Source organism: Pelobates fuscus, chromosome 2, assembly GCF_036172605.1.
Source record: "Pelobates fuscus isolate aPelFus1 chromosome 2, aPelFus1.pri, whole genome shotgun sequence".
Taxonomy (NCBI): Eukaryota; Metazoa; Chordata; class Amphibia; order Anura; family Pelobatidae; genus Pelobates; species Pelobates fuscus.
In genome coordinates, this window is record NC_086318.1 from 359281628 (window position 1) to 359302760 (window position 21133).

General features: G+C 40.2%; 1 protein-coding gene across 1 annotated transcript in view; it reads left to right on the top strand.

Annotated features, from left to right (window-relative positions):
- Window positions 1-21133, top strand: part of MRPS5 (mitochondrial ribosomal protein S5) — a 200997-nt gene that overhangs the window by 171435 nt on the left and 8429 nt on the right. Inside the window, exons 7-9 of the mRNA XM_063443662.1 lie at window positions 9646-9692; window positions 13989-14046; window positions 18538-18600. Of these exons, the coding sequence (XP_063299732.1) occupies window positions 9646-9692; window positions 13989-14046; window positions 18538-18600 (168 nt within the window). The remainder of the gene's footprint in view (window positions 1-9645; window positions 9693-13988; window positions 14047-18537; window positions 18601-21133) is intronic.

Below are 21133 nucleotides of genomic sequence, written 5' to 3' on the forward strand. Positions count from 1 at the left end.
CCAACATCCAAACCTCATCCCAACTGTGAAGTATGGTGGTGGGGGCATCATGGTTTGGGGCTGCTTTGCTGCATCAGGGCCTGGACGGATTGCTATCATCGAAGGAAAAATTAATTCCCAAGTTTATCAAGACATTTTGCAGGAGAACTTAAGGCCATCTGTCTACCAGCTGAAGCTCAACAGAAGATCGGTGTTGCAACAGGACAGTGACCCAAAGCATAGAAGTAAATCAACAACAGAATGGCTTAAACAGAAGAAAATACGCCTTCTGAACTGGCCCAGTCAGAGTCCTGACCTTAACCCGATTGAGATGCTGTGGCATGACCTCAAGAAAGCGATTCACACCAGACATCCCAAGAATATTGCTGAACTGAAACAGTTCTGTAAAGAGGAATGGTCAAGAATTACTCCTGACCGTTGTGCACGTCTGATCTGAAACTACAGGAAACGTTTGGTTAAAGTTATTGCTGCCAAAGGAGGTTCAACCAGTTATTAAATCCAAGGGTTCACATACTTTTTCTACCTGCACTGTGAATGTTTATACGATGTGTTCAATAAAAACATGGCAACATTATATTCTTTGTGTGTGTAACGGATCGACGGGCACCCCGACTGGGTACCTCCGTTGATGGATGCTCCTAGCGCTTCCTGAGGACTCCAAGCACTGCAGCAGACACCACAACCACCGAACCGGAGAAGCATATGAATGCTCTCAAGCATATGAATGCTGTAAACAGCTGAACAGGAAAAACATACAATCAGCTTACACTCTTGGCAATCAGCATACAATCCAATTCCCCCAATAACGAGACAACACTTCGTTTTGAGGTCAAGAGGAATTGACTGTACTGGCACATACAGACTCTTTTATTCCCAATCCACAAACCTAGTACTGCCCACAGGGTTTTGAAATACAACCAATCAATCCGTACAATACACACAGACACTCCCACACAAAATCATCCCCTCTGCCTGTGATATGATTACTGAACACAATGGTTAATATAGTTATCACAGGCAGAGAAATACAGTATTATAAAACATATCACAGGGACCCCAAAACATGCAATAACCTCATATAAAATATATCATCGGAACCGGGGGATCTGGGTGAACCACATATCCAAAATTCACCCAGATCCGTTCAGTAGTTTGGAAGATACGGTTTAATGCAGATTCCGCAGAACATATACAGGCTATATGAAAAATAATTACTGGTAAATGTGTCTCCTTTCTGTAGTTTAGAACTACTGAACAATGTCTTTGTGCACCAAATACCGGCGAGATGGCACCGTGTAGAAAAGTCAAAACAGTATCTGTGAGCTAAAATGGCCGCCATCCATTGTTCTCACCATGTGCTTCATCCATTGTTCTCAACATGAAATGGTGGCTACCCAGTAACTCCACAGTATGTCCCCAGATGGTTCTTAAAGGGCCAGTAGCAGCATAATAAAATACAACATGCCTAAATCAGTTCCTAGAAGGGCAATACATCCCAGGGCCATAGTCGCAGGGCAGGAGGCTGGCAAACAGGCCCCTCCAAATAACAGTGGCGAGGTCACTTTCGCCACAGTGTGTTATTAGTTTAAGCAGACTGTGATTGTCTATTGTTGTGACTTAGATGATGATCAGATCACATTTTATGACCAATTTGTGCAGAAATCCATATCATTCCAAAGGGTTCACATACTTTTTCTTGCAACTGTACAACAGGTAGAGATGAGTAAAATACAGAGAAATAAAACACAGAGCTGGGCACAATATGGATATATTTATAACTATATGCAAAACACCATTAAGCACTAGAAGTGGAAAAACACACTGGTGAAAATGATTTTCCTAGTGTATCTCACAAATGCACCCAAATAGATTATAAATAAAAGAAAAAACTGAAAACCACCAAACACTGGTGTATACAATAAAAATAGAGAACAACCTGCTATATGGAATGGGATGCAACCCTGGATCACTGATGCAGAGATAAAATGAAGGTCCTAAAACCAAAAATTATAAACGGCACATAGCGAAATACAGTAGGAAAAAAGGAAACACCCCCGATATTGCATTCACATAAAGAGAACTTATGGATCCTTCTTGTGATAGAAATCCGGAAATCACATGTGGAAAAATAATATTTCTACAATGGTGAAGTAAGTTAAAACAGTATAAGCTTTAATGGTATTGCATTTACACTTAAAAGAAGAAATCAGGCATATCTCCACATAGGTGGTACAGTGTAGAGGGGTCTGCTTCTTGGGTAGAAGGTCCAGCCCAAAAAAACTATAAAACATGAAAAATAAAGCAAATGGAATAAAAAAAACAAACAAAAAAAACCAGTAAAATAAAGTCTCTGGTAGTCCTGGGTTATCCAACGCGTTTTGTCCTTACTATAAGACTTCCTCAGGGATATAAGATAAAGTTCAAATGGTATGTCGTGGTGGGGTTTATTTTCATTTCTGGGCTGCCATACTGTCTCAAAGGCAACATAACCAATCTGGCAAATAGCAATTTACAAAAAATCAAATTTGGCAAATCTTATGTTTGACCCTGTAACTTTCCAAATCACAATAAAACCTATACTTGAGGGGTACTGTTGTACTCGTGTGACATTACTCCACACAAATGAGTGTTTTAGATTAGTAAAATGTATTATACTGATATCCTTGGTGAAATGGCAGTTTATGTGTAAAAAAAATGCAAAAAAAATATATAAACGCTAATTTTGGCCAGCTTTTGTGACGAAGTGGCTACTAAAAAAGAGTGGACAAAACCCATTTTAAATATCATGGGTTGTCTACTTTAAAAAAAAATATGGTTTGATGTGGGTAAATTACATTGGCCAGCTTCAAAAATGTCCCAAATAGGACATGGGTGCATGATGACCAGCTGGGAAAATTCCAAGTTGGACAACTGGAATGCACACCCTCCAAATAAGGTATTTTAGCCCCTAGAGAACCAGACATACCTATACATGGGTAGCATCACTGTACTCAGGAGATGTTGCTGAACACATATATTGGGGTGTTCTTTGGCAGTAACCCTTAAAGTTTTCAGTACATGTATTCTTAAACTGCTACATGTGTCAAAAAAATCACCAATTATTTATTTTGTTTTTAATTTGGCATAGATTGGTGGTAAAATGGTTGCATGAAAATAGTCAAAATACTACAAGTTTATTACTTTAGGTTGTCTTCTTTTAAAAAAATATGTACATGTGAAGGGTTATTCAGGGATTCCTGACTGATATCAGTGTTACGATGTAACTTGCTAACTTGTTAATTTTGAAAAAAAAAATGGTTTGGAAATAGCAAAGTGCTACTTGTACTTATTGCCCTATAACTTGCAAAAAAAAAAGCTAAGAACATGTTAACATTGGGTATTTCAAAACTCAGGACAAAATTTAGAAACTTTTTAGCACAGGTGTTTTTTGGCGGTTGTAGATGCCTAACAGATTTTGGGGTTAAAAGGTACAAAAAGTGTGGTTTAAAAAAAAAAAAAGATTTCATCATGTTTTTAAATAAATAATAATTATATGATATGATGAAAATAATGGTATCTTTAGAAAGACCATTTAATAGCGAGAAAAACTGTATATAATATGTGTTGGTACAGTAAATGAGTAAGAGGAAAATTACAGCTGAACACAAATAGCGCAGAAATGTAAAAACAGCCCTGGTTCCAAACGGTAAGAAAATTGAAAAGCGGTCTGGTTACTAAGGGGTTAATAGGCATATTTGGAACCTTAGTGTGAGATAATTTTTTCGCTAGCCTGTACCAAGTGTAGAGGTAATGAGCATGTAAACATTTTTTTTTTTTTTTTTTACTTTTTTCTATTTATTTAAACTTTTACAAATTTTGTTTTACTATTTTAAACATTTGTTTTAACTTAACAGGTTTTTTTTTTAATACAGTTAACCCCTAACTAGTCTAACTGTAAATCCTCCATTTCTCCCACTAACCTTTACCCACCCTAGCGTAAAAAAAAAAAATTACACATTAAGTAGATAATTAAATACCGTATATACTCGAGTAGAAGCCGAGTTTTTCAGCACATTTTTTGTGCTGAAAACCCCCAACTTGGCTTATACTCGAGTCACTGTCTGTATTATGGCAATTTACATTGCCATAATACAGACAATGGGGCTGTGTGCGGTTACTTACCTCTCCTGCAGCTCCTGACAGCTCTCTCCTCCTCCGCGGCGGTCCGTTCAGCACCTCTGTCAGCTCCCAGTGTAAGTCTTGCGAGAGCCGCGGGGTCATAGTGCGGCTCTCGCGAGACTTACAGTGTGAGCTGACAGAAGAGCTGCACGGACCGGCGCGGAGGAGAAGGGAGCTGACAGGAGCTGCAGGAGAGGTAAGTACTCTCTGCCAGCCCCTCTCCCCTCTCCCCCCTCCCACTGAACTGCCAATGCCACTGGACCACCAGGGAAGGAGAGCCCCCTTCCTGCCATGTATCAAGCAGGGAGGGGGGACGAAAAAAAATAAATTAATAATAATAATAAAAATAATAATAATAAAAATAAATAATATAACAAAAAAAATTAACATAATAATAATAAAAAAATATTAAAAATGCCCACCCCCTACCAAGGCTCTGCATCACACTCTGCATCACACACACACACTGCATTCACACACACTCTGCATTCACACACACACTGCACTCATACACACACACACTGCACTCATACATACACACTGCACACACTGCACTCATACACACACTTCACTCATACACACTCACTGCACTCATACACACACACTGCATTCATACATACACACTGCACTGATACACACACTGCACTCACACACACACTGCACTCACACACACACTGCACTCATACATACACACTGCACTCATACATACACACTGCACTCATACATACACACTGCACTCACACACACTGCACTCACACACACTGCACTCACACACACTGCACTCACACACACTGCACTCACACACACTGCACTCATACACACACTGCACTCATACACACACTGCACTCATACACACACTGAACTCATACACACACTGAACTCATACACACACTGCACTCATACACACACTGCACTCATACACACACTGCACTCATACACACACACTGCACTCATACACACACACACTGCAGTCATACACACTGCACTCATACACACACACTGCACTCATACACACACACTGTAAATAAATATTCAATTAATGTAATTTTTCTAGGATCTAATTTTATTTAGAAATTTACCAGTAGCTGCTGCATTTCCCACCCTAGTCTTATACTCGAGTCAATACGTTTTCCCATTTTTTGGGGGTAAAATTAGGGGCCTCGGCTTATATTCGGGTCAGCTTATACTCGAGTATATACGGTAAATTTAACCCCTAGGTGGGTGTGGGATTTATAACAAACACTTTTTTTTCTTGAAGAGAGCAGCAGATCAACACTAATCTGTCTCCCTGCACTTTACAGCTTACACGGAGGTGCATGGAGACCGATCCGGTTTCACTGCAGCATGTGTGATCGCTCTGACTGCTGGTCAGAGCGATCACATGGGCTGGAGCAGTGTGCCTTAAACACCGGGACACACTGCAGGAACAATCTGGGGTTAGTTTTAGTATTGGACGGTAATTTTCCATCCTGCGTTCTTAAGGGATGGACTGCTCTGACAGAAAATTTCCATCCAGCGTCCTAAAGGGGTTAAAACAGATTGAAATCAGATTCAGATCAGTCCTCAGAGTCACAGCCCCAGTCCTGCAGTTTGAAACTTGACAAATTGTTACTAGCGTGTCTATAGAGAGTCTGAGCACTTTAAAGAAGATGGTGGGTATGTGCAGTAGGAGTTATTAAAACCATTATTGACAGGCAACAGAGTGCTCTGTGTCAGAAATGTCACCCTCCCAATGTCACCCCTGGGCTTCCCCTGGCTTTATGTTTTTTTAAGTAAATTACCTTGTTTAATCAGCCCTCAGGCATTCACTGGGCCTATTGGGTGAGAGAATAAGATATTATATATTCATTTACATTTGGCAAGGGCCAGTTGCTCCTGCTTCTAGAATGGCAACTCAATGGAAAGTCTTACTTAAAGGTACACTGTAGGCACTTTGACAACTTCATATTATTGAAGTTGTCCTAGTGCCTGCAGTCCTGTCAACCTCTTGTACCCCCCAAAGCCCTTTAGGTAACTAATTAGAGTGCTTAGAAGTGTGGCCTCAAGGCACTCCTCCAAGCCCTCTGGCTATGAGAGCCGGGAGTCTTACTTCCTGGTTCTCATATTGTAACATACCGTGACATCATGTGCACATGCGCAGTGAAGTCACTGTCGGCCATACAGAATCATTGGATTCAATGATTCTCTATGGAAGATTCTTATGCACGTCTCTGCGAGCACTGCCCATGCACCTAAGGTGCCCATTGCTCCCCTATGAGGAGCATTGGATTGGCCTGTGCCTCCAGGTTGACGTCGCTGAAGTAGGAGTTTGCGGCAGCGCCGAGGGAGACTATGTACTGGAGAAGGGTGATTAATTTTATTTTGTTCTTGCAAGGGGAAGGACCATTTATTAAGGAGTATCAGGACTGAAACGTTAGGAATACAGATATGTATTGTAGGCATGTGCAAAACCTGCTGAAACAAGGCATGCCTAGACGCTCTCAAGGCAGAAGGGGGGGAAGAGATTAAAACCTATTACAGAATTAAACATACACTATTTTTTTCACATATTATTTTGACTTACTACCCAACATTCCAGAAAAAAAAGTAAGTATTTCTTAACTTCTGAAAATAAAATTTTCCCCACATAAAAACTGGTGGGGTGCTGCCCCGTGTGCCCCTATGGACCAGTCTTCACTGGTGTTTATATTACTTATAAACATCTGCTTGTAACGTTGTGCCATAACTGTTGTAGCCTATTGTCATTGGGGGCCATGCTGTCTAAGTCCGCAGACAGTATACTTTTTGAACAATGTGAATTCATGCAGCCCAACCTGTCTTGGTTAAGAGAATGACTGTGACCTTTTGTACTTTAATGTCAACTATAATGAAAACTTAATTGAATCGGACTTGTTAATGTATTTTCCAGAATTCAACCTGCAGAAATGGCACTCAAATAATACGCATTAAGCGATTCCTTCGTTCTGCATACAAAATCTGTTCTGATTGCAGTTAACATGTAAATTCCATTAAACCTTATTTTATTAGTTATTTCCAGCAGCCATTATATTTATGAATGTCATTTCTTATTTTTTTATTTTTTCCTTTCCAAAATACCTTCTCAAGGTTAAATATTAGAAAACGCTTTGTGAGTGTTCCTCAGAATGAGAAGTAGAATTATGCTCCCGGTGTTATTAGGCAAGTCTGTTAAACATAATAGCTGTTTTTCAGCATAGAAGTAAATTATTTTCTTTCCTTTATTTAAACTAACTGCGTTAACTTCTCATTTTAGGTGCTAGGACAGACAGCTAGCTGAAGAAATAGGTGCTCCTCAGCTAGCTGTCTGAACCCCTAATACTTGGCCACTTTTCCAGTTATTCTTGTTTCAGTTTAAAATTTTAATAATTAATTCCCATATATTTCAAATTATTTCAAGTTAACCTCCCAAGTATCAATCATCAATTGCCCTAAATACAAGAATGATTGTCCTTGATGTTCCTCAAGCTCTCCAGCCATCACTTTAACGTCACTCTAAAAGCACTATAACTACTGCATCAAGCTTTAGTGCTGTGGTGCCAGCATGCCCCTTGTGTGGCCCCCTAGTTGTGTGCCAAACCATTTTAGAGTAATATGACCCAAACAGATGGGTGCCCATGGCCCAGGCCCTTGCTGCCCACATTGTGATTTTACAAGTTACATTCTCTATTAGCCATATAAATGATGCCCAAGTTTCTGCACTATTCATTGTCTGAGTGTGTCACTTGGCTGATGCAGTCAGCCGATAAATGTCTTCCAAATAAGGAAAGAATTGTAATTGCTAATACAGTGTGTAACCTATGCATTTGCAATCTGAACATAGAATGAGCAGTGCATGAAGAACCCCAGTTTTGTGTCAAACCCCTCACAAACAGTTTGACACAGAACTGGGTGACAGCACCACGGGCATGTTGGCACTATAATCAGTACTGTACGCTGCAGGTGTTTTGATGCTCAGAGGGCCCCTTTAATATTTTGCTAACTTGTTAACCACAACCTATTCATTTAAAGGACCACTATAGTGCCAAGAAAACAAACTCGTTTTCCTGGCACTATCGGGTCTTTAGGTCCCCACCCACCCTCAGGGTCCCACTCTCGCTGGGCTGAAGGGGTTAAACGCTTACCTTTCTCTAGCGCCGGGCTCCCTCGGCACTGGGGAACTCTCCTCCCTCTTCCGACGTCAGCTTTGAATGCGCATGCGCGCCAAGAGCCGCACGAGCATTCAGACAGTCCACAGGAAAGCATTACTCAATGCTTTCTTATGGACGTCAGTGTCTTCTCACTGTGATCAATGAGACAGCCACTAGAGGCTGAATTAACCCATAGGTCAACTGCTATGTTTACAGCTGCAGGGTTACCCCTAGATGGACCTGGCACCCAGACCACTTCATTGAGCTGAAGTAGTCTGGGTGCCTATAGTGGTTCTTTAAGTTTGAAGCTCACAGGCCATCATGAGTCGCTTGTTATATAAAAGTACTACAGTAAAAGATTAGGTACACTACAGACATGTTTTTTTATTTCTTTTGTACTGGTGCATCAAATTATGTATCGCATTATCTTACCTCTCTAATGGTAGCTTTAAAGGTTATGGTACATTCCTTGCGGTTTGTTATGCTATTAGCTTTTTAAAAAGCAGCTACACTATATTTTTTATTTTTATTAAAAGCTTGCCCTTGCTGACATGAGAATGTTCCAAGTGAACTGTCATCCCATGCTGTCATTTCTTTGTAATTCTTTGTACTGTAGTGGCAAGCGAGTTTCATACTTCCCTCTGCTACACACCTCATTCCAGAAAATTGCTTTAGCTGACTTTACTAGAACGAGGGAAACATTAATTGTCAGATTTCTGTAAAGGTGACAGATTTCTTAACCACTTCACCACCTAAATAGAGTATAAACATTTTTATTTTCATGTATTTTGCAATGTTAAATCTAGTCTATAAAGCCCCACTCACCTTTAATAATACACTAGTTATGATTGTCAGCCTGTACAGGAAAACAATTATCAGTCAGAAGGCACTAGTTACTGATACAATGCCTGCAAAATGCTGAAAGTAGCCCTACTGGTGAAAGCCCATCCCCTACTTTCACGCAGTACAGGAAGTTTCAATAAGTCCTGTAATTTCTACAGCCACAGAGGGGGAGGAGTAAAACGATTCTTCCGTTTCACTGTTAGCATTACATTAGCGTTCAAGATTGATTATGATTACCATAGCTGTTACAATTAGCTTTATTTTAGAAATAATGATTTTACTGCATGTGGGCATTATGTTTAAATACAGACTTTCTGCCATTTTAGTACAATGTACTGCTAGTAATGCCTTCAGTGTCCTTACAAATACCTATAAGCAAGGTGTTTTGCAATTATTTTGTTTATTTTTGACCCTTCTCTGTGTGAGAAAAATGTTCTTTCTTGCTTTTATACTAATGGGTGTATATAAATAAATATTTTTTTTTATTTTTCTGTTATAGGATTTGCCATTGGAAAAGCCGCTGACAGAATGATAGCTCTCAGAAAAGTAAGTCACTTTATTTTATTTTGGATCCAGAGAGTGCGTTTGAAATGTGTTTATAATTTTTTTTTTTAATCTAGAAATGTAAACTGTTGGCTGGATTTTTATATGTTTTTGTTTCAAGATCTCGGGACCTAGTGACTTGGGAATGTGCAAGGGAAGGGGGTATTAGGTTAGAACTTTGGGAAAAGTGCCTAAGCATTCCTTGTTAATGTGGCAACAAAACAATGGACCTCATGGCCCTAGCTTGTTTACAGGGCCGTCTTTAATATAACTAGGACCCTGGGCAAAGCATTTTCTTGGGCCCCTGGGCACCACCCACTCCCTGGCATGCAATCACACCTTTCACATACATACTTACACAGACATACACACGGAAAGACATGCTGACACACACACAGACATGCTGACACATACAGATATACTGACACACACAGACACAAACACACTGACAGGCATACTGACACACAAACACATACCCTGACAGGCATCCTGACACACAGACACATACTGACACAAAGACATACACTGACAGGCATGCTGACACACACATATACTGACAGACATACTGACAGACAACCTACTGACACACACATACACTGTCACACATACTGAGACACACAGACATTCTGACAGACAGACACACAGATACATTCACACTTTTTTAAATCTATTCCTCGTTTGTTTCCTAGCTTGAAGGCAGGGCCGGACTGGGGATACGAAGCAGCCAGCCCTGGAATAAAAATCTATGCCAGCCCCATAAGTCGTTGTGCTATGTAGTGTGTGATATAGCTAGATCTTTATATATATATATATATATATATATATATATATATATATATATATATAGAGAGAGAGAGAGAGAGAGAGAGATGGTATATTTCTTTTTCTAATTATAAATATTAGTTCTTTCAGGATAAATAAATTATACAGTAAAGCATACTCACATGCAGACACAGACAATCTTACTGATGCACACAAATAGGCTCATTGACAGACAATCTCAATGACACACACAGACAAGGTTACTGGTACACACACAAATTTAGTACAGACAAGCTCACTGTCACACACACACACGCTCACTACAGACAAGCTCACTGATGCGCACACACTCCCTACAGACAAGCCAACTGACACACACATGCTCTCTACAGACAAGCTCACTGACACACATATGGTCACTACAGACAAGCTCACTGATGCGCACACACTCCCTACAGACAAGCCAACTGACACACACATGCTCTCTACAGACAAGCTCACTGACACACATATGGTCACTACAGACAAGCTCACGATCACACACATGCTTACTACAGACAAGCTCACTGCACACACATGCTCACCACAGACCGGCTCAGACACACCCCTGCTCCCTACAGACAAGCTCACTAACACACACACACACACACATGATCCCTACAAACAAGCTCACTCACTAACAGGCACACACACAAACACAAACTCACTAGCAGGTGCACACACACAGAAGCTCCCTCACTAGCAGATGCACACACACACACAGAAGCGCACACACACACACACACAGATAAGCTCACTCACTCACTAGCAGATGCACACACACACACACACACACAGAGGCAGACATACACACACACACAGAGGCATATTATATTCATCAACAAGTCCTTAGAGGGCTATCTGAATGGGGTTGGATATATATATATATATATATATATATATATATATATATATATATATATATATATATATATCTCAAATCAGCTTGGCACTCTCCTGACCACTTCTATGGTAAACTTTGCCTTGGTGCTTTACCCGCATTCCATATATCCAATATAGATATATAAAATCCCAAAACTGCCCAATCATTTGTTCCCATGCAAGCTAGGGCCATGAAGTCCCCTGTTCCTAAGTTCTATATATTATTGTTTTGTAGAACTCTTTGAATGCTTTATCCATTAATATCTTGTACTAATGAATAAACGAGTGGAAAGGTCTGAGCTGAATGTTAGTTTTTCAATGTATACACGCTGGAAATGCTTTAGAATAATTTATAAGGATGGCCAAAATTGGGATAGAAAAAATAATCTAACATATTAGAGTTTTTACTATATATTTAATTCCATCAGCCGTGTGTCTATAATTACATTAAATATAGAAGCATGGAAAAAAACTAGCATCTTTTACTTTGCACTGAAAAACTGTTTAGTGACCTTGATAATTCAATTTTGCAGGAACGCAATGCAAACATATTGTTCCTTTGGCAGATGTCATGTTTAATTATTGCAGTGGTTACGTTCATTTGCATCTGACACTAAATAACAGAAAACCTGTTACTTATGTTGCTGGATAATTAGTGCAGCAATTGTAATTGTCTCCAGGGATGTTCTTATCTAAAAAAAAAAAAAAAATAGAATTATTAATGCCTATAAAATTAAGAGAATTTCTTCAAAAGGAAATTCTTGGGGTTCATTTTAGTATGACCACTGTCTTTAATCTAAACCTGTACAGCTTGGAAAAATTCACCAAGTCAGTTACTTTTCAAGCTCAGCTATTTTTGTCTAAAATTTTAAATTTCCTGTTTAGGTCAATAATCCTGTAATTTGTATTTAATGTTTTTACTCATGCCCCAATGCCACTAAATATTTGTTACAGAACATGGATGTGAATGGGCATTATTAATCACTAAATATATTATTCAGTTGTGATGAGGAACATTATTTAAACCCCCTCCCCTTGCCCACAAAAAAAGTATGTTATAAAGGTATCATCCTTTTGAATTAGTCACATTAACTGTGTTGGAATTTTACTGCAATTCCAATGCAATGAAAATATGTGATAAAGCAAAGTAGAGACTATTATGTCTTATGTATTTTTCATATGCCGGGTAAGTAGACGGAGCTATCGCTGTCAAGCTTCCATTCGTCACTAGTGACGTCTGGAAGAAATAAAGGCACTGTCTATGGAGACTCCCGCAGGATCCTCTATAGACATCACTCGCGTGAGTACAACACTGACATGGTCTCCGGACAGATGAAGTGTGATGAGTTGTATAGTATCCCGTGGAAGAAGATGGCGGGCGCCACAAGGGACAGCCTCAGATAAGTAAAAGCTACCTTTCACTGCACCCCCACCGCACAGCAAGCAGCGATGTCACCATCAGGGTTTTTACAGAGCCTCTTTAATCTATAATATTAATGATAGTCATTATATATTGTGGAAACAGAAGTTGATTAGTTGATTCTGTGTGCAATGCATTACAATTACCGAAACAGATACCGCACTCTCCTGGATCCCAGGGTGAAACCGGGCCTGAGGTTGGCCAATCCTCACAATGTAATTAGCAGAAAAGTAATGATGGTCCAGGCACTCAGGTTAAATCCAGAGAGTAGATTTATTGAAGCAGATGAGAAGCAAGGCTTTGGCCAACAGGACTTTGTCAAGCTTAACATCATGACTTTTCTGCAATTCATTATAATAGCATATCAGAACAGTCCATAACAATGTTGTGCTTCAGATTTCAGTCCTACAAATATACAGCCACACAGCCAGCAGTAGTCTGAATGCCTAAAATGGCTACTACTGTATATAAAGCTCAGCACTATAAAGACTGAGGTATGCTGCTGTATTTTATGTATTTTAAAATACACACATTTCCAGTCCAGAGCTTTTGGTTTTTGTTTTTTTTTGCTAGTGATGTGTTTTTGTTTTTTCTCTAATTAGTATTGACTGGGTTTCTGCCTGCAGCATGTTACCCTGTTTAACTTCTTAATTCCTTGGTTTACGTTTGACTTACCTTGCCCTCCTCACATTTGTCTTCATAGTCCAAAGCCAACAGAGAACGTATTTCTCAGCTGACCATTTTGTGCAATCCTCTAATAAGCTTAGGAACTGTAAATTATGTTACGCCCCACTTATATGTCCTACTTCCCCACCGTTTAAATCAGTATGCAGGGTACTAAAAAGTGCAGTACTGAAGTATTTTTGCAAGCTTCATTGACACCTAGAAAATGAAGATGTTTGTCTTTAGTTTTAGAAAAAGCTTATTTAACTCTATAATAATCAGGGAAATTTAGTTCAATTACGATCTGGTCCCTAAATACCCTGTATTAGAATGTGCTGTTTAGTTTACATCTCCAGCTCATTACAACACTGTTGTGGGTAAATGAGTGTGGCATTACGTTTTAATATAGAATGTCTGAGGAATATTTGGTTGTTTATACAGTATTATTCTGGCACTAGTCTTTGTACTGTCATGTTTTTATTTTTTATACAAGTGATTTCTCTAAAAATATACAATTTTTTTTCCCTGTTTAGGCAAAGAACAGAGCTGTTCATTATCTGCATTATATAGAGCGATACAACGATCATACAAGTAAGTGTCATGTAAAAAAGTTGAAGAATCTCAATAAGTTTTTAGAACCTTCCCTCATATTCCATCTGCAAAACCAATATTCCATTCTGGTGAAAGAATGGTGAACTTGTTTAATGCTCTGACCCATACTGTAGCTGAAAGTACTGAAGATCAGTTGAATAAAGTTATTATACTTGTGAATAAATTAGGAATGATTGTCAATTCCAGATGCAATAGGTTTAGTAATCATTAGCGATGCACCGAAATTAAAATTCTGGGCCAAAACCGAAAATTCTGGATGCCCTTGGCTTTAAACTGAAACCGAAAATTACTTTTTTCCCCCAAATGATTTGTGTAGGTTCTGTAGTGTGTGTATGTAATATAGTGAGGTGTGAGAAAGGGATGTAGTGTGTATGTGTGTAGGTTATATAGTGTGTGTAGGGAACATGGTGTGGTGCAGTATAGAGATGTAGTGTGTGTAGGGAACATGGTGTGGGATAGGGATGTAGTTTGTATGTTTGTAGGTTATGAAGAGTGTGTAAGGCACATTCATAGTGCGGGGTGGGTTAGGGATGTAGTTTGTCTAGGGCACGTGGTGTGATAGGGCACATAGTGTGGGGTGATAGGGATGTAGTATGGGTAGGACAGATAGTGTGGGGTGGGATAGGGATGGGTGGCAGGGGGTGGCAGAGCGTGGGAGGAAGGGGGTGACAGACCGTGGGAGGGAGGGGGTGGCAGAGCGAGGAAGTGACAGGTGGCGGAGTGAGGAAGTGACAGGTGGCGGAGTGAGGAAGTGACAGGTGGCGGAGTGAGGAAGTGACAGGTGGCGGAGTGAGGAAGTGACAGGTGGCGGAGTGAGCGAAGGAGGGGGTGACAGGTGGCAGAGTGTGGGAGGGAGGAGGTGACAGGTGGCAGAGTGTGGGAGGGAGGGGGTGACTAAGTGAGAGAGTGAGTGACCTGAGGGAGGGGGTGACAATGACTGAAGGAGGGGGTGACTGGAGGGGGTGACTGTTGACAGTGACTGAGGGAGGTGGTGACATTGAGGGAGGGTGTTAGAAATACCTTATTTTCTTTTGTTTTCCTGGTTGTCCAGTATCCTGGCTGCAGATTGTACTGTATCTCCAGTGTCCATGCTCCCTGGTGGTCCGGTGGTCTGTCTCCCCAGTCTGCAGCTCCACCAGGTGTGCGCTGCAGACTGTGCTGTATCTCGCAAGCTCCAGAAGTCATAGCGTTGCCGTGGTAAGCCGTGGCAAAGCTCTGATTTGCCAGAGATCGCAAGATACAGCACAGTCTGCAGCTCACACCGGGCGGAACTGCAGATGCAGACTGTACTGGCTCTTGTAGGTGATTGATTATTATTATTATTATTGGTATTTATATAGCGCCAGCTTATTCCTCATCGCATTACAATTATACAGGGTGAAATTTAACAGTAAATGAGACCATTACAAAATGTTATAGGAACAATAGGTTGATGAGGACCCTGCTCAAATGAGCTTAGAAGAGGATGTTGAACTGTTAGAAAAATAGAAGTAGCAGTAATATTTGCACAGTGCAAAAAGCCAGCATTTTAAGTTAAAGGGACACTATAGTCACCAGAACAACTACAGCTTAATGTAGTTGTTCTGGTGAGTATAATAGCTCCCTTCAGGCATTTTCATGTAAACTCTGCCTTTTCAGAGAAGGGGGGCTAAAGAGGGGCAAGCAAGCTAAATGGTGGGTTTAGCACTATGGGATCAGGAATACATGTTTGCGTTCCTGACCCTATAGTGATACTTTAACTCAGGGGTAATCAACCTGGCCCCTACAGCTCGCTAGTGGGCAGTGGTGGGTTCTGCATCAAACGCCCAGTGGGCTTAATGGCCGTGGACCAAGGCCGGCAAGGGAGATCCTTTCATCAGAGATTTCCCTCACACACACACACACACTGCACCCCTCACACACAGAAGAAAAAAAAAGTAGAATAGAAAAAAAAATAATTTAAGTTTTTTTTTAACCTTTCGAAAAAATAAAAAACAATTGCACTTGCGCAATAAAATTAGTTACTGCGGCACTAGTGGGCGGTAAGGAAATTTTACCATCAACAAAGATACAAAAGTGGGCAGTAGGTATTAAAAGGTTGACTACCGGACATCTCGCGTAAACTCTTGTGTAGCAACCATCCAATCCCCCTCTCGACCCCCATTAAAGCTTTAGCACGGGTGATACCCGACTTTAATTATAGGGTCTTGAACAGATGCGAGGTGCTTCATGTACACACCCTCCTAAACAAAGGGAAACTAGCCACATTTGACCAACTAAAAGTAAGTCATACCCTCCCGAATACGGCGCACCATTTCTACCTCCAATTATCCTCCTGGTGGAAAACTAACTTAAAGAACTTTAAATCTCAGACTAGTATCACACTGACAGAATTTGAGAAATTAATTACAGCAGGTAAACCGGTAAAAAAACCTATATCCACTATATATGCTTTGTTGCTGCCCAGACGTGAAATTAAAACCCTTCCCTGTGTACTCTCCTGGGAAAAAGACCTATACCAGAGAAAACCTGGTTGGCCTCAGCAAATATAACGAAGGGTTTAACACAGTGCGCCTCTCACCTAGAAATAACCCGTAAGATCCTTTATCGCTGGTATATGGTCCCCACACGACTGGCCACGATAGACCCGACATTACCCAGCACATGCTGGAGATGAAAAAAAGAATCGGGATCATTCCTTCATATCTGGTGGAAATGTTCGAAACTCCAACCATATTGGAAAGCAGTCATCTCACTGATACACCAACACACGTCTGTCACAATACCAAACACCCCGTCTTCTCTACTATAACTACGAGACATAGGGTAACATATCTACGTGGAAAAGGGAACTACAGACACTTAAAACACTAAAACCATGCGAACATTAGTGGATTCGATGTATCCACAATGACTAGCATACAGGATGCTGACACGCCCCACCTCCCCTCACCCCCTCCTTCGCACATGAGTTACCACCTAGAGTTGCCTCCTCCTGTGTTGTTTTGCCTACACTTCAAATACGCATGTAAGTGCCCCACAACGAACATTCCACACAGAGACAATGCAGATGGACCATACTACCTTGAACCAGGGTATATTGCGGCAAGTAGCTGTATTCGACCCGGATTGTTGTATAAGGCATGCATGGAAACAATGTACTTTTGTAATGTGTAACAGGTAAAACCTGCACAATGTTTTTCCCCCTAACCTCCCCTTTCTTTTCTGTATCCCTAAATGTTTTAAGACAAAATAAAAATGGTCAAATTGAAAAAAAAGTTGACTACCCCTGCTTTAACTGTTTTATAGCCAGCTGTTCTGTGCAAGTTTTATTCCTCTGCATACCTCCTGAGTCCCCATACTAAGATCCCTTTGCACAACAGAGTAGTGAAGCGCAAAAAAACAAAGTATCTATTTTTTCCATTTATTTTTTTAGGATCAGTGAGCCTATTCCACAGGCATGGAGCAGTAGCTCCATTAGCCCCTATGTTAATCCGACCCTGTCCTCCACTAACATTTATCAATTACCAAATGGCTGCAGATAATGGGTTTCAAAATCCAAATAAATATCAAAAACCTCTCAAGGACATAACGTATCATCCGTTTTTAATATCATGCATTCCCACCTCAAGTTCTGTAATATGCAATCACCACATAGACTTTAGCCAAAAACCTCACTAGATGGTGAAATTAAAATATCATAGCCTAAGAAAAGCAATGTTCTCTCAGGGACGATTACCACCAGAAAAAAAAACACTTTAAGTTCCTTGTAAATTGTACTGAGAGAGGACTTCATTAAAGTCATCCTAGCTGTTAAAGGCCGCATTTTGTATTTGTGTAATAGATTTTAGGTTTTCCTTAACGGATTTAAAAAGCCTTCAGAGACTCATTACGTTTCTACAAATGTTTTCAGATATTTGTGACGCATATATGTACGGTAATTGTCTTTTATTTAGGATTCAGGTTCTTTAAAGAGGAACACAATTCTCCATACATATTTAAGAAGCTGTACAGATTACACAGTGAGATATTTGTGTAATTGTGCCATTAATAAATTCATGTTCATAATGTGTCTCTCTTTGGTGACGGAACCGGTTTTTCCTTATCGGAGCTAAAATTTTGGAGTACATTTATTCAGATTTTAAGATAAACCATGAAAATGATTTACTTTAGAATAATCTTTTAAATTGCATTTTCTGGTTTTCAATACTATAAATGATTACAGTACAATATTACCATGCTTGTTACATAACATAAACAGGCTGAAACAACTCTCACAGAGCATTGTTCTTCAGATCAGCAGTGCTAGCATACTTAACTTTTTTTCTGTGTTTTGACGCCCACATACCTAATTATGTTTTGACTTCCAAAGTGCAATTTGAAGCCTTAGCTGTGTTTAAGTGGCCATTTCTTTATTCAGATGTTAGCACTGTGCTTTTTGTGAAATTCTGTTATGTGTAATTGTTCTCGTTTACTTTATAATCTTTGTAGTATACCATGACATAACATCCACATTCAAAAGGACATCTTTACGAATGAAGAAGCAAAACTTTGGTGAGTTCAGTTTTTATTTGCCGTTTATTGGTATTTTGATATAACATAAACATACCATTTATTACATTTCTATTGCATTAGCAGTGTTCTAAGGTTCTTTTGACAACGTCTAAGTTTTCTGTATATTAGGTAGGCTTTGGTTCTTTGTTGCTTACCAAGACCTACACTGTCCAGTCCTGGGGTGATGGAGGTACCGTATATACTCGAGTATAAGCCGAGGCCCCTAATTTTACCCCAAAAAACTGGGAAAATGTATTGACTCGAGTATAAGACTAGGGTGAGAAATGCAGCAGCTACTGGTAAATTTCTAAATACAATTAGATCCTAAAAAAAATATATTAATTGAATATTTATTTACAGTGTGTGTATAATGAATGCAGTGTGTGTGTATGAATGCAGTGTGTGTGTATGAGTGCAGCGTGTGTATGAATGCAGCGTGTGTGTATGAATGCAGTCTGTGTGTATGAATGCAGTGTGAGTGTATGAATGCAGTGTGTGTGAGTGCAGCGTGTGTGTATGAGTGCAGCGTGTGTGTATGAATGCAGCGTGTGTGTATGAATGCAGCGTGTGTGTATGAATGCAGTGTGTGTATGAATGCAGTGTGTGTATGAATGCAGTGTGTGTATGAGTGCAGTGTGCGTGTATGAATGCAGTGTGCGTGTATGAATGCAGTGTGAGTGTATGAATGCAGTGTGTGTGTGTGTGTGTTGAAAAGCCTTGCTGGGGGGGTGGGCAATTTTTTTTTTATTATTTTAATTTTTTTATTATTATTTATTATTATTTTTATTCATTTAATTTAATTATTATTATTGTATTATTAATTATTTATTATTATTTTTTTTGTCCCCCCTCCCTGCTTGCTACATGGCAGGGAGGGGGGCTCCTTCCCTGGTGGTCCAGCATTGGTAGTTCAGTGGGGGGAGAGGGGTGCTGGCAGAGCTGTACTTACCTTTCCTGCAGCTCCTGTCAGCTCTCTCCTCCTCCGCGCCGTCCGGTCAGCTCCCTCTGTCAGCTCACACTGTAAGTCTCGCGAGAGCCGCGGCTCTCGCGAGACTTACACTGGGAGCTGACCGAGGTGCTGAACGGACGGCGCGGAGAAGGAGAGAGCTGACAGGAGCTGCAGGAAAGGTAAGTACAGCTCTGCCAGCACCCCTCTCCCCCCAGTCTGTATTATGGCAATGCAAATTGCCATAATACAGACTCTGACTCGAGTATAAGCCGAGTTGGGGTTTTTTAGCACAAAAAATGTGCTAAAAAACTCTGCTTATACTTGAGTATATACGGTAAGTAATATGTTTAAGAAGTTTAAAGGACCACTATAGTGCCAGGAAAACATACTCGTTTTCCTGGCACTATAGTGCCCTGAGGGTGCCACTCTGCCAGGCTGGATGGAGAGGAAGGGGTTAAACACTTACCTTTCTCCAGCGCCGGGCTCCTTCGGTCTTGGAGACTATCCTCCTCCTTTCCCCATCATCGACTCAATGTCATGCACAATCCTCAATGTCATGCAAAATCCTCGGACGCATTCAGCCAGTCTCATAGGAAAGCATTCTGAATGCTTTCCTATGGACGCTGGCGTCTTCTCACTGTGAAAATCACAGTGAGAAGCGCCTCCAGCGGCTGTCAATGAGACAGCCACTAGAGGCTGGATTAACCCTAAAGTAAACAAATCAGTTTTTCTGAAACTGCTATGTTTACAGCAGAAAGGGCTAATCCTAGGTGGACCTGGCACCCAGACCACTTCATTAAGCTGAAGTGGTCTGGGTGCCTATAGTGGTCCTTTAACATTTTCACCCAGCATGTGTGTGGCCAGGGATACTGAGAGTTGCAAACAGACAACTCACCTACCACAATTCAAGTTTACTGTTGCTGGACAATATGGAGACATGTGAGTCAACAATCTGATTTGTATAATTTGAAGACTTAAATCATACAAATCAGCCTGTACTATGTGTTATCAGGCTTGTATACAGTGCAGTCAAGTTTTAGTAGTTACATGTATCATTTTTTTAACAGATAGTTAAACAAAAATCTGCACACCAGTCAAGTCATAAGACAAATTAGCAGTGATGTTACTACCTCACAGCATTGTATGAACTATCCACAGACTTCAGGTGAATGGGGTTTTCAATCACAATTTTTCCCCACCATAACCTTTTTGGTTTTTGCTTTGCAAGTACTACCAAGACTCAATAGCAAACCAGTTACCAACCTAATGCTGATGATTTACATTAACAATGAAACAGCAGTCAATGAGTGGTTCACTGGCTTTGTATATTTTCCTAAATTGTGTTTCAAAGCTGTTGTATACAACAAACACAGACTCAAAGGAATCCATGTTTAAAATGGAATGAGGCAAAAATGTGATTCTTTGTTGAACTAATTATTTTAACAGAATATTTTTTTTTTTAAATCAAGCTTATATTACATAGTTACATAGCTAAAAAGAGACTTGCGTCCATCAAGTTCAGCCTTCCTCACATATGCTTTTGCTGTTGATCCAAAAGAAGGCAAAAAACCCAGTCTGCGCGCT